At 45.0% G+C, this 12389-nt stretch overlaps 2 protein-coding genes across 13 annotated transcripts in view; both read right to left on the bottom strand.

The window, feature by feature from the left end:
* Positions 1-9931, bottom strand: part of evla (Enah/Vasp-like a) — a 37638-nt gene extending 27707 nt beyond the window's left edge. Inside the window, exon 1 of one of the 5 annotated variants that reach the window (XR_008833212.1) lies at positions 1390-1676. Coding sequence is in view for 4 of the 5 variants with exons in the window: in XM_056426594.1 (XP_056282569.1) it covers positions 1390-1478 (89 nt within the window). In the remaining variant the exon portion in view is untranslated. Of the gene's footprint in view, positions 1-1389; positions 1677-5591; positions 6875-9571 lie in introns of those variants that run through there. The other 4 variants (XM_056426596.1, XM_056426595.1, XM_056426594.1 and 1 more) reach the window with 4 other exon arrangements.
* A 471-nt stretch (positions 9932-10402) lies between these two features.
* The window catches only part of eml1 (EMAP like 1), a 59634-nt gene continuing 57647 nt past the window's right edge, over positions 10403-12389 (bottom strand). For all 8 annotated transcript variants that reach the window (XM_056425764.1, XM_056425757.1, XM_056425758.1 and 5 more), the window contains one exon: positions 10403-12288. In XM_056425764.1, the coding sequence (XP_056281739.1) occupies positions 12163-12288 (126 nt within the window). In that variant the 3' untranslated portion in view covers positions 10403-12162. The remainder of the gene's footprint in view (positions 12289-12389) is intronic.

Below are 12389 nucleotides of genomic sequence, written 5' to 3'. Positions count from 1 at the left end.
CTTACCCACAGATGTGCCTAAACGAGTCTTTTAACTTAAAACTACCTGTTATTTTATCGGCTGTGGGAAGAAGGTATTTATCGTCTCGCAGTTTGGACTGAAAAAGGTCCAGATTGTGCGTCCCTATAAAATCGAGAATGTTCATTTTTTCTGAAATCTACAACAAATAAAATGCTTAATTATAAAGTGTGATTTTGGCTTTTTGTTATTGCGTCTGACTATCGGATCACTTAACCCTCCTGTTACCTTAGGGTCAATTTGACCCCAGGCTGTTTTTCACTGTGTCAAACATATAAGAAATATCAACTTTTTTATATATTTAAAGGGCTATTTAGGTAGTCAACAAACAAACATAAAGTACCTCACACTTAAACTTGGAAAACAATATTAATTCTAAGAATTTTCTGGAGGTTTTAATTGCTGAATATGTCAGTAAATATAAAGGTAACAGGAGGGTTAAACATTGAATGTGGTCAAACTGACCCTAAGGTAACAGGAGGGTTAAGCAGGCAAAAGTCAGGTTCTGGTGTAGCGCAAGTTCAGATTAGTTTCAAGCATCAGCTGCACATACGATACACATAAAACCTCATTATCCTGTATTTTTAACCCCCCCATCCTCTGCCCCTGGATAATAAGACAGCCGACTGTTTGATCCTACACTTCTCTTTTGGGACAGCAGCGGCGACCACACCTCCCTCCTCTCTCTTCAATCCTGCCAGCAGAAAACAGAGACAGAGAGAGAAGGGCGCTGAAACGAAAGCCATTCTAGCCAGAGGCCATGCTGTGTTCAATACGTGTGTGAATTAAACACGCATGCAGCGCTTAGAGCACGGCTATTCAGAGATGCTGTATGCGAGGCTGCCGAGTGTTTAGAAGAAAGAAGCTGCTCGGCGTTCATACGCTGCGTCGCTCTGACAGCATCTCTGGCTTTGACTGAAAAGATGCAATCGGGCGAGAGAAAAGAAAGAAAAAGAAGATCCTCAAAACTGATCAGGCACAACTTCTGACACGTAACTCTGATACACACCGACAAAGAGATGTTTTTGTTGCAGTTTTGTGCCAAATAAAATGTATCCATGCACACAATTACTAATCCAAAATAACCTAAATTCCCTAAACAACAGTTTGTTGAGGGCAGATTAAGATTAGAGATTAGTATTTTGGCTCCGATTAAACAATCGGGAAAGATGTGCCCATCTGTGTCGCTGGAATAATATATGGAATAACAACTCTCTCTCCATTGCATCCACCACAACATGTTTCCATCTCTCTTTTATTTGTGTTTACTTGCTGCCTTTGACATTTAACTTCCATCACTCATCGCTGACATATACTCGAAGTAGAAACGACCACACACACACACACACACACACACGTGTCGGTACAGACCTGGCGGCGATGTGGCTGTAGAACAACCCCGAGTCACTGACACTCTGAGGGAGGCAGTAACGAAGCACTTGGAGCCGATGTATGTCCATTTTGATTAAACGGGAAAAAAAGAACTCCGTTACCTTAAAAAACTAGAACTCATTCCTCCGCCGACAGCCTGACACACGAATCACAAACGGGTAAATAAAACAAAAAGCATCCACTTTAAAAACGGGGATGAAAAACATCCCTCAGATCTGAATTATTGTACTGCTGCATTTGCGATGACGATCCATCCAGCAACAAAGAGATGACTGAGGGGCAGAGATGAAGTCACTGCCCAGCCTGTTGTCTGACCGATGAGTGTGTGTGTGTGTGTGTGTGTGTGAGATTGAACCTCTGTGCTATTGTCATACTGTTAACCATGGGGAGATTACCTCACATCCGTCTCAACCAGCTTTTACCCCCCTCCACCACACACTCATGTTTAGTGAGTGTGTGTGTGTGTGTGTGTGTTGGGGGCTGTGGGGGGTGACTAGAGCCTGCTGTTGCCCTAGCCGCCTCGTATTAAGCACAGCCTGTTTGAGCAGCCGGCGGTCCGTCCCGTGGCCAGCCCCTATCGATTGGTTGGGATGCCCTTTAGCTCAGAGGACTCGTGCAGCGGCTGCATTTGTACCACACACACATTAACCGGAAGAGGTGTCCGTGCTAAATGCCCATTAACATCCACTGAGTAATTGACTTATTACTCTGACTCTCAATCACAATTTGGCGCCCAATAGAAAGATTTAGGAAGTCGTGATATTTATGGTCGGCCGGAGGGACTTTTGTCCCGATCGCAGACCAGATGAATTAAAAATAGAAGTGGACGCTGCAGTTTGTTTTGAGCGCCGAGGCTCTTCGGTCAGTCGGTCCGGCCACCACTTTGTTCCGGAGTGAAATATCTATTGGATGGATGCAATCATGCCTCGTCTCTATGTGTCGATGCGCCCTGACTTTTTACCCAGTGCCACCATGAGGTCAAAATGTGTGGCTTTGAGGGAAGTGTGTCTCCAACTATTGGATTCATTGGTCTGAAGTTTGGTGAAACCCTGGACTTTATTTAAATGTTATCATTTAGCTCAAAGCACCAGAGCAGCTGCTGTGGCTGCAGATTTTTAGACCATAAACCTTTTGATTGATATCGATATTAGCTTAAAACTCTTTCTGTCGGGCTGTTGTCAAAACGGCACACGGAACTCCGACGCTTAAAACTAGTCGTGATGTTTCTTCCTCGGGTAATGCTCCAAACATCATCAGATACAATAAATATGATACATTTTACACACTTTGTTCACCCCCCCTTCACCTTTGACCTCTCGGGTTCACTGGCCTCCACTCCAGCAGCTGCCCTCATGACAGCAAACACAGACCGCCGTGGGGTGCGACGGGGCACGCCGCAGCACGAGATGCCGCTTGTGATTGGTTAAAGAGGATCACAGTGAGCTGTGATTGGTCGAACGGGAGAGTCAGTGGACAGGGATTGAGTTTTTTTTCCGGGGCTCAGTTAGGCCCGAGTCAAGCGGCATTACTGCTGGACTGCAGGACATTTCCGTGGCAGGCCGGGCAAATGTCTACAAGTCTGATTGGTGACACTCGAGTTGTCGCGGCCTGAGGAGTGGACACTGCTCACGAAAGTAAAGAAGAATGATAACAGGCAAGTCATCATCACGTTTCTCCACACATTGTAGCTGTGTGGTTGAGAAGCATAGAAATAACCCATCGACTCCCTTATGAGTTGTCAGGGTTCTTGCACATTTTGACCAATGGATTTCCAGGACTTTTCCATGACTTTAAACCAAATTTCCACGACCAAATTGAAATCTTGGTATAAACATGAACAATTTAGAAAATGTTGTGCGTTTTTGAGCGTCTTTCTTTAAAAAACATATTAATTATTTCAAATTCGGCGTAAATGAACATGTGAATATAACAACATTTCCATGACTTTTCCAAAACTTTTATGATTTAAGTTTTTTCCATGACTTTTCCAGCCCTGGAAATGACCATTTTAAAGTTCCATGACTTTTCCAGATTTTTCATGACCGTACGAACCCTAAGTTGTATATTAGATCTCAACTTTGTCCAGATAGTGTCTCTCTCTAAAGACGTAACTTTAACTCTCGAAGACCTATTGTTTTCCCAGATAGTTCCTGTGAAATACTTCACACATTGAGAAATGCACCCCAATCCCAATGGGAGCTGATAAATAAACATACCAATGACGGCAACGGCACGGTATGCCAGAAATGTATCTCAGAGATCAAATTCATGTTACAGAAAAAATCTCACCCCAAAAATATTATTCGGAAAAACGCTTTATAGTAAAACAAGTCGTACCCCAAAAGATATTGTTAGGGATTAAACACATATAGCCTAAACAAATATCTTAGTAGTGCCATTTATTTATGTATCCCATGTTAAAGGGAGTTGGCTGAGTTTTACCGTGTGTGACTATATCTCCTCAAATCTTCAATATTGATGATGTTGACAATATGTTGTGGGTTCGTATTGAGTTACTATAAAATGACTGTGAAAGAGTGAGAAAGTCTCCCTAAACAGAAAAGTCGCGAAGAAAGGTCCGTTAACAATTGTGTTCCTTGAATTTGCAAGACAAAATTAAAGGGGTTTATTAAAAAAATGAGAAGTAATGTGGATATGATGGTTCAGCAGGAAGAGACATGTATGGTTCATTACAGTGACCCAGTACAGTCAATGAATCTCAGCTCCATATTGTTTTTATATAAATATAGAGTATCAATACATTGAATGAGACTCAATGATTCATTATCAAATGGTTGATTAGGAATCCTTGTCGTAGTAGAAGGAGATCATTGTGCAGTATCATATCCACAGCCAGCAGCAGTGAAGCCCCCCAGAGGGAAGCCAGCACGTTGACCCCTTTAACGACATCACTTATTCATGACATATCTCTGCTGATGCCAATGGGCCCTCGGGCTAATTGTCATGAACATACAGTACAATATGGATAGCAACCCCCACTTCTTCGCACACCCCTCCCCCATCCCTGCTTCTCCCTCCACCTTCCTCAGCCCCGTCACTAATCCTGATCCTTAAAGGGAAACGCAGCTCGGATACAGCAGTGGTGCGACATGACAGGAGGAGTGCAAGACTTTCCGTATTTGATATATTTCTGGGATTTCCCCGTCAGTTTAGACTCTCCTGCAGATTTACTGATGTGTTTTGCTGGATTTTCCCACTGAAATGTTTTGAGGATGAGATGGACCCGAGCAGCAACAACGGACCGCGGAATGGGAAGAAGTCGTGTGATGGGCTGGTTTTCGATGAAGAGTTGAGCAGAGAGGGTTTTTCAGAAACCTGCTCGTGGCAACTTTAAAACGTGTCAGTATGAGCAGCGCCTCGTGAATGATGAACACACTGTGAGACAGTGTTTCCCTCTCTGGACTGTACTTTACAGTAGATTACGAGAGTGCAAGCGGTCAAGCGTAAATCTCTGTTGTCACCTCCTCGGCTCCACATCTGTATTTGAGCTCCGACAAATCCCGACATCCCGCTGTAATCTGCCAAGGCCGTATAATCCAGCCACCCGTCTATCTCCTCCCATCATCTGGCTTCTGATAGTCCCACTCAAGTAGCCATTCAGAGATTAGCGCGAGCCCGTTCTTGCCGTCTTTCTTTCTCACACATGCAGCGAGTCAAATGGGACCCGACCTGAACCCCAGAGAGCAGCTGAGCGGTTCCTTCTTCCCAGGAAAAGACTAAACCAATGAAAGATTGCTAAAGGGTAACCAATCAGGCGTCTCTGCAAACAGCTGGCTCCAGAGAAAACACAGACAGAGGGAGGGGGGGGGGGGGAGAAGGAGACGAGTGGAGTTTTCCCTTTCCCATTTTCCTCGCTTTCTCTCCAACTTCAGTCAGTCGAGTCGTTACACAAAACACCAAGTAGACCTGCATCGATGTTCAGAACCATACAGGAGGGAACACAGGTTTTCCTGCAAACAATCCGACAAATGTGGTTGGAAAAAGCAAACGGATCCTCTGGTCTGAAAGATGAGCCAGGCTTTAAACGGAATGAGAGAGATAAGAAGCCACATCGTGACAACGCCGTTCAAAGCCGTGTTTTCCTCACACTCCGAGAAAAGCACAGAAAAACTAAAAAGATACAGAGAAAGAGGCGATGAAGAGGAGTCACATCGGCTTACCCGAAATCGTCCAGGGAATACATGTTGCCGAAGAAGACAGTCCAGTCTTGAGGCAACAAGATGAAAGGAGGAATAACTGGGGAGATTACGGAGTCGAGGGGGAAGAGTCAGCCTGAGCGGAGAGAGCGGCGAACATGCTGAAGCCAACCCGAGCTTTCCCCCTTCTTCACATCCTCTGGAAACGCTCCATAAAACTCCTCGACGGCAACAGAGCAGCCATGAGACACGGAGAGAGTGGGAGGGAAGGAGTGAGCGAGAGATGAGGAGTGTTGCAACAGAGTAAGGGAATGTAAGAGAGAGAGGAGCATGTGACCAGAGCAGACCAGTCACCGCTCTCCGCTCAGAGGATTGTGGAGTGCTGTCTTTCAACCTCCAAGGAATCTTTTCCACTGGATGAAAATTACATGTTAGCCTACATAGGAAACAAAAGTCCGCCCTTCTATCGCGTATAAAATTCAGCTTTAAATAGAATCTGAAGGGAATTTTTAAAAGGTGCATGTGAGCTAACCTCTAATCCCCAATTAACTATGGGGTAGGGACACACACAGAAATACACTACTTCATTCATTCAATATCCGTCATTAAGGGCAACTTTCCACCTTAAAATGAAGTGCAGTGTAGAAGTAGATGGAATGATTAGTTTTATATTAGAGCAACAAAGGCATTCATTTATCTCGTGTAACATTTGTGGTTTCCTTGTGGCTTTATCAGGATGTATCCTCAACCCGGTGGTCCATCTGGCTGAAGCAAAGTTAGATTAAGCCTCAGCGAGAAGAGGTGCGGGAAATAAACAAAGAGCAATGTAGTACACTAAAAGATTAGGGGGGCTTAATGGGGTTTAGAAAATGGGGAGAAACATGCAACCGACCCTGGAAGGTCAGTGAAATACAACACAGTCTTCTTTTCCCCAAACAGAGCTTGTATAGGCTACATGGAGGAACATGCATGAAGCATTTAGAGCGGTTAACGCTGCAGAAGCTCACATATGTACAAAACTACAAGCCGAATCAGAGCCACAGCACATCCAATAAGATGTTAGAATGGGGATGAACTCAAGTGTCGCGTGGTCATCCGACACAAGCTAAAGGACACGTGATGCACAGCATCAAACAGCACACAGCTCTGTATAATGTATAGGATATGTATAAAAGGACCATTAAAGTATAATGCATGAGTTTAATTGTTTGTGGTGTACACATGATAAGTGCAGAGCTGGCAATGAAAAGAGAGAGTGAGAGAGATCTGTATTTACTTTTGCAGAACATCTGCATTTCTCTCAGGGGTCCAATAAGGTAAAACTAAGTTATTTACATGTAGAAAACTGGATTACATTTAAAAAAAATAATTTTTACATATAATCCTGCCTACATAACATCTGTATTCCCTCTGTGACCTCGACACTTTTGTAAAGCACAATATAATAAACTACACTTCTTGACTAAATACTTTGTTTAATGGTTGAGTGGCTTCTCGCGGTGTGGCTGCAGATCCATACCATAATAACCCTTGCAGTACCACGGTATTGCACTCGGTGGCTGACATTACACAAGTGTGTGGGAGACCTACGGTGGCCTGTAGGTAACCAAAATACACAGATGGCTTTTTGGTCTGGTTTGTCTGGGCTACTGTGGAACCTAGCGGACCGGATTCTTAGTTTCAGATCCACTACGGGAACTGTTTACATATTGTTGAATAAGAAAGTGTCAGATTGAAGGTTAAAGGGGGTAGAATTGCAGAAACAGAATAAAATATCGTGTTTTCTTTAGTGTAAAATAACCTGAAAATAAGATTTTTTTTGTTTACATACGGTTTCTCTTCCCAAAGCCGGCCGCCATGTTTCTACAGTAGCCCAGTAGGGACAAATCAAACACTGGCGTTTGGCCAATATAGCACCCGGGAGGAGTTTCAGTTTCACCGCTTTACGTTTGGCCAGTTTTAGACTATTTCATTCAAGAAAAGTTGTGTTTATACTTCGGCTTCTTTGGTTAAGAAGCCAGATTAGTGCAGATTCTTACAGAAGGACATGTTTGGTTCTGAAGGCGTCATATCAGTACAACGATTAGTGATCAGTCCCCAGACCAACGTCATTCTGATTCAGTTCCTTCAGACGTCTTCTTCATTCACCCAACCCCGACCTGCTCTCCCTGAAAGGCCGTTTCCATGAAACCCCGGAGAATGTGAGTGAAGCGGCCGTACGTGGCGACGCTGGCTCACGCGGAGCTGCTCTGAGATCAGCTCGGGGGCCGGCAGCCGCCTGCAGTAAGATGCTTAACTCAGCGCTTTCCCTTCCAGTCGCTGCACTCTCTCATTCTACTTTTCCTGGGATGAATCACCACAACACGCAGCTTCAGAAATCATCCTGCATTCATACTACAAGACCCACGCCTCCACGCTTTACCCTCTTTCAGGTTCTCCAACAACCCACTCTACCTAACACACACACACACACACTCTGACATGAAGAACAGTGAGGAAGCATCGCATAATAAATCCACTAGTTACTGGACTAAAAATAACTAAGCTACACTCAGTTGCGCGCGCACACGCACACACACACACACACATGCACATACACATTCAGAACTCTGATATAAATGCAGCAATGGAAGCAGTGATGTTGAACAAATGATCTCATTGAATTTGATCTTCTTCTTTCCTCTGCAACGAGAAGAGCCAGGTCACCTTGTTGTTGCTGTGTGGAGATGTAAGACTTCCCTTTTGGGCTTGAATCAAAGAGCAGATCTGCCTCTGGCAACAACACACGCACAGGATGGGACGCAAGCAGCACAGCTCTACAGAAGAGAGGAAACGGCGGATTCATCCAACTGGTCTGGAAGATAGGAATCGTGCATGTTTACATTCTGAGAGCCAAACAGTTCAGCTACTGGCTTTGAGTTGTTATGGGAAGGGGCAAGTTGTTTAGGATCAGGAATACTTCACACTAGATAACCAGATGTGAGAGCACCCGTGGCTTTCTCCTGTTACAGTTATTCCCTTCCTCCTTTTCCTCTTTAAAGCAAGTAGCACCACATCTACACACCCAGACTCTCTCTCTCTCTCACACTCACTCACTCACATACTCAAACACACCAAAAAGGAAAGAGATTGCACTGTGTCTGAGGAGAGCCGTCAGAATAAATCTGAAGCCATAAAACAGAATGGTGCAGGCTGCAGCTACGGAGCGACCGAGGAGTCAAACTACAGGCGGCAGGGGGGAATATAAAAAGGGCTGTGCATAAATAGAACAAAAAATAGAAAGAGGATTTTACCCTCGGCGCATTCTGCATACCAACATAAGCAGGGAAAGAAAGGCTGAAAATAACATTGACAGGCAATACAATGAGGATTTACACAGCAGATACATTGTCCATAGGCTGGGTATGTGGATCCGCCAGAGAGTAAGTAGGCTTATGTAGGCGTCTGTGAGGAGGGGGAGAGGAGGGTCTGATAACCTGCCTGGCAACCACCAGAAGAAACACCCTCCTCCTCCTCCTCCTCCTCCTCCAGCGATGGATATGTGCACCCTCACTTATCCTATTTCCATCCTCCTATACAGCCAAGCCCACTGGCCATCGCTCATATTCAACCAGGTGAAACACACGATGCTGTCGTTTCCATGACAACGTTAGCCTGACTCAAACCCTGCCCTCACTGGTAGGGCGGTGAAACCCGAGGGCTACTCGAGGGGGGAGCAGCCCAGTTGATAAACATTAACCGCCGTGCACAGCGAATGGCAGCCGACCCCTCTGTGGGAGCCGAGGCCCGGTGGGTGGGCCCCTGCACGCTCACAATACCGTCTCTACGGGGCCGGAATAAGACCCTACAATGTCTATGATGCCGCAGTTCTCCACCACATTACCGGTTGTTGAATATTCTCGCACTAGAACTGTATGAATGCAGTCGGAGGGCCGTAGGTCCGGCGTCGTTGCGCATCTGTCATGACGCGTCAAGCAGAGCGCGTGGCGCTGGCCGCCGCTTACCTCATTCTCTCGCCTTGTGTTCAACCGGGGATGATGGCACTGACGAGGCCGACTCACAGAGGCGCCGGGCCGCTTTTTATTGTTCTGTAAACCCAGTCTGGGGAGGCTTGGACGAGCCCGCCCGCGTTCCACGTTGTGTCCCTTGTGCGCGTCTGTGGAGCGACGATACAGGCGCAGGAGGAGCGGCGTCGCAGACACGCTAAGCGAGGACACGAGCGCCTTCTCCCATCCGCTTTGTGCTCCGTTGTCTCTGCTCTGCACGCGCGCCGCCGCGTATCCTTAAGTCCATGTTCAGCCGGGGCTCGTGCTCGGTAGAAGACGGTGCACGGGGGTCTTCGGCCGCCGCTTCCCTCATGCCATGTCTTCTTCCCATTCGGAGTGTTTTGGTGAGGTGGAGAGATTTTTTGGGGAAATGCTAATGCTGCTGCGTGTGGAGGGGGGGGGGGGGGGCAGGTTGGCTCAATGCTGCCCACCGGCGGCCAAGACGCACACGCGCAGGCACCGACGCCCCCCCCCCCCCTTTTCAAGCTTTAAGGAAGGCACTCTGCTGCAGGAAGATGCCCATACAATTAATTTGTCACTACTCTATATTCTTTTTTAATAGAAAGGAAATATACACCTGGTAAGAGTATGAATTATAATATATTTTTACATAGCATCGCAGATATTTTGATCTATCTTTGTCTTAAAATATAGATTATGTCAAATAAAGAAACATATGGGATCCTCCTCTGTTGCTCTCCTGAAGGTAAACAAAATAAATTGAATTGAATTAAATAAAATCATTTTTTAAAATGATGTAGTGGAACATACAAATAAAAGACAGTCAGGGGGATTTCATGTTGCATTTACTTTCAGACATTGTAAAAGGTTCAATGGCGTTCTGCAGCCTCAGGTGTTTAATGGCGAAGCGAAATCCTGTTAGAGTGCTAACTATGTCACTGCTGATAGATGTTAGTGGCTTTCCTGTTCACACAACTCCAACAATCAGGCTTTCAAAACAACACCAACACGCCTCCATCAGTGGCAGTTATGGTCTAATAAATCTGCTGAAGCCCGTGTCAAAATAATCAGGTATATTCATGCATGTGTGTCATATTGTCTTAGTATTGACAGTGAGATGAGAGGGGTGTGATGTACAGTAGGTTTACGGACACGACACAGCTGGGCACATTTAAAACAGACGTCATTGGTCTGTGAAAAGCTCCGGTGAGTACTAAATGGGAATTTGCTTTTCTATTGTGCAGGTAAGTCGACCTGCTGTATGTTTAGCGTTCTGAAGCAGTGCATTATATAAAAATTACATTACATTTCAGTTAAATAACTTGCCAGTGACTGATGGAGCGCAGCTGCAGCACATCAGACGTAAACAGGTACAGTGTAACGGTCTCATCCTTCTCCTTCCTAAACTGATCCCGGTGCAGAAAAATGCAGATATAAGCTTATTTTAAAAGGCTTCACATCTTTGAAAATTAAAAAAACAAAACATGTTTGCTTTTGATTTTCCTTGAGTGAGACAAAGGAAAGACACAACAACCCGTTCCAAAGATCGGAGACGCTTTGAACACTTTATCACCTACATTTGGCTCATTAGCTGCTCCAAGCCTCTTATTAATGTACACATGTGGGACTAAACAGAGAAGTATTCCAGGGAAAAACTCAAACTGAAATTGGAAGTGAAAGACTTGACTCTTAAATCAATAAATAATAGAAACTGTGCCACAAAAATGTAGAATGTGTTGAGATATTGTATTGTAAAAAAACAAGTTTAAATCCTAACTGATGTTCATTGCCCTGAAAGGACGATAGTTTCAAATGGTGGGTAGCATCTGGCTGAACCTCGCTGTATCTAATGATCATCACGACTGTATTGGTAGTTTTCATTCAGAAGTAGTCAATGCAAATAAATCAATAATGGTTGGACAACAGTTGAATCTGATATTAACCGTAGTTGATACCTCTCTGTATGTTTTAGTGATCTGTGTTTAGGGCTCATTCTGATATGTGAATGTTAATAAAAGAGACGAGTTCTGCTTTACTAGTGCTTTCCTGAGTTGTTAAATACAAAATACACAAAAGTTCAACAATTAGAAAATCCCTCTGTTCTTTCTTTCCGTACACAGTTTTTGTTCCAATGCTCTTGGATCTCCAGCCAGTGATGGACCTCTTCAGTCCATCATCTGTGGGGAGTGTCCACAACACAGGAACACTGAAACTCTGCAGATGCAGTCAGAAAGTCAGAGCCTTTGGTTCCGTTTAGTCGGATCTGTTTTGTTTCTACTCGGGTCGTTGGGGACTTGGCGACAGCATGTGAGAGACTTTTTTAGTGTGATAAAAGAAAACAAGATTTTTGCATTTCAAGCAATTGCACAAAACACCTCCAACAGTTCGTCCCATTGGGGATCCGAGAGCAGATCAGAAAGAAAACGTTGAGTTCCTCTTCTGTCAATTCCCTTCAGTTCAGAAGACCCACCTTTTTTTTTTTTTAGCTCACGAGTTAATTTAAGTTCAGTTCAGTTCAGTTTGCGCCGGCTGGGCTTCAGGCCCCAGGAGCAGTGATAAAACAACAGCGTCGGCTTCTGCCGGCTCGCTCAGATGATCCTCCACTGCATCACGCTCATGTCCTTCCCTCCAGTTGACACCAGGTAGCCATCGTCATACAGGAAGGTCACGTTGGTCACGTGACTGCTGTGGCCACCATACACATGGCTGGGAGCCTGAGAGGAAAAATAAATAAAGAATAGTGTCTTTCCATAACATGTGATAGACATGGGAGAGAAGAGATGACACGCAGCAAAGGGCCGTGGGTCCCATTCAA

The sequence above is a fragment of the Pseudoliparis swirei genome, chromosome 11 (assembly GCF_029220125.1).
Source record: "Pseudoliparis swirei isolate HS2019 ecotype Mariana Trench chromosome 11, NWPU_hadal_v1, whole genome shotgun sequence".
Taxonomy (NCBI): domain Eukaryota; kingdom Metazoa; phylum Chordata; class Actinopteri; order Perciformes; family Liparidae; genus Pseudoliparis; species Pseudoliparis swirei.
The sequence above is the reverse complement of the archived record's forward strand: the minus strand, read 5'-3'. Positions and strand labels throughout refer to the sequence as shown.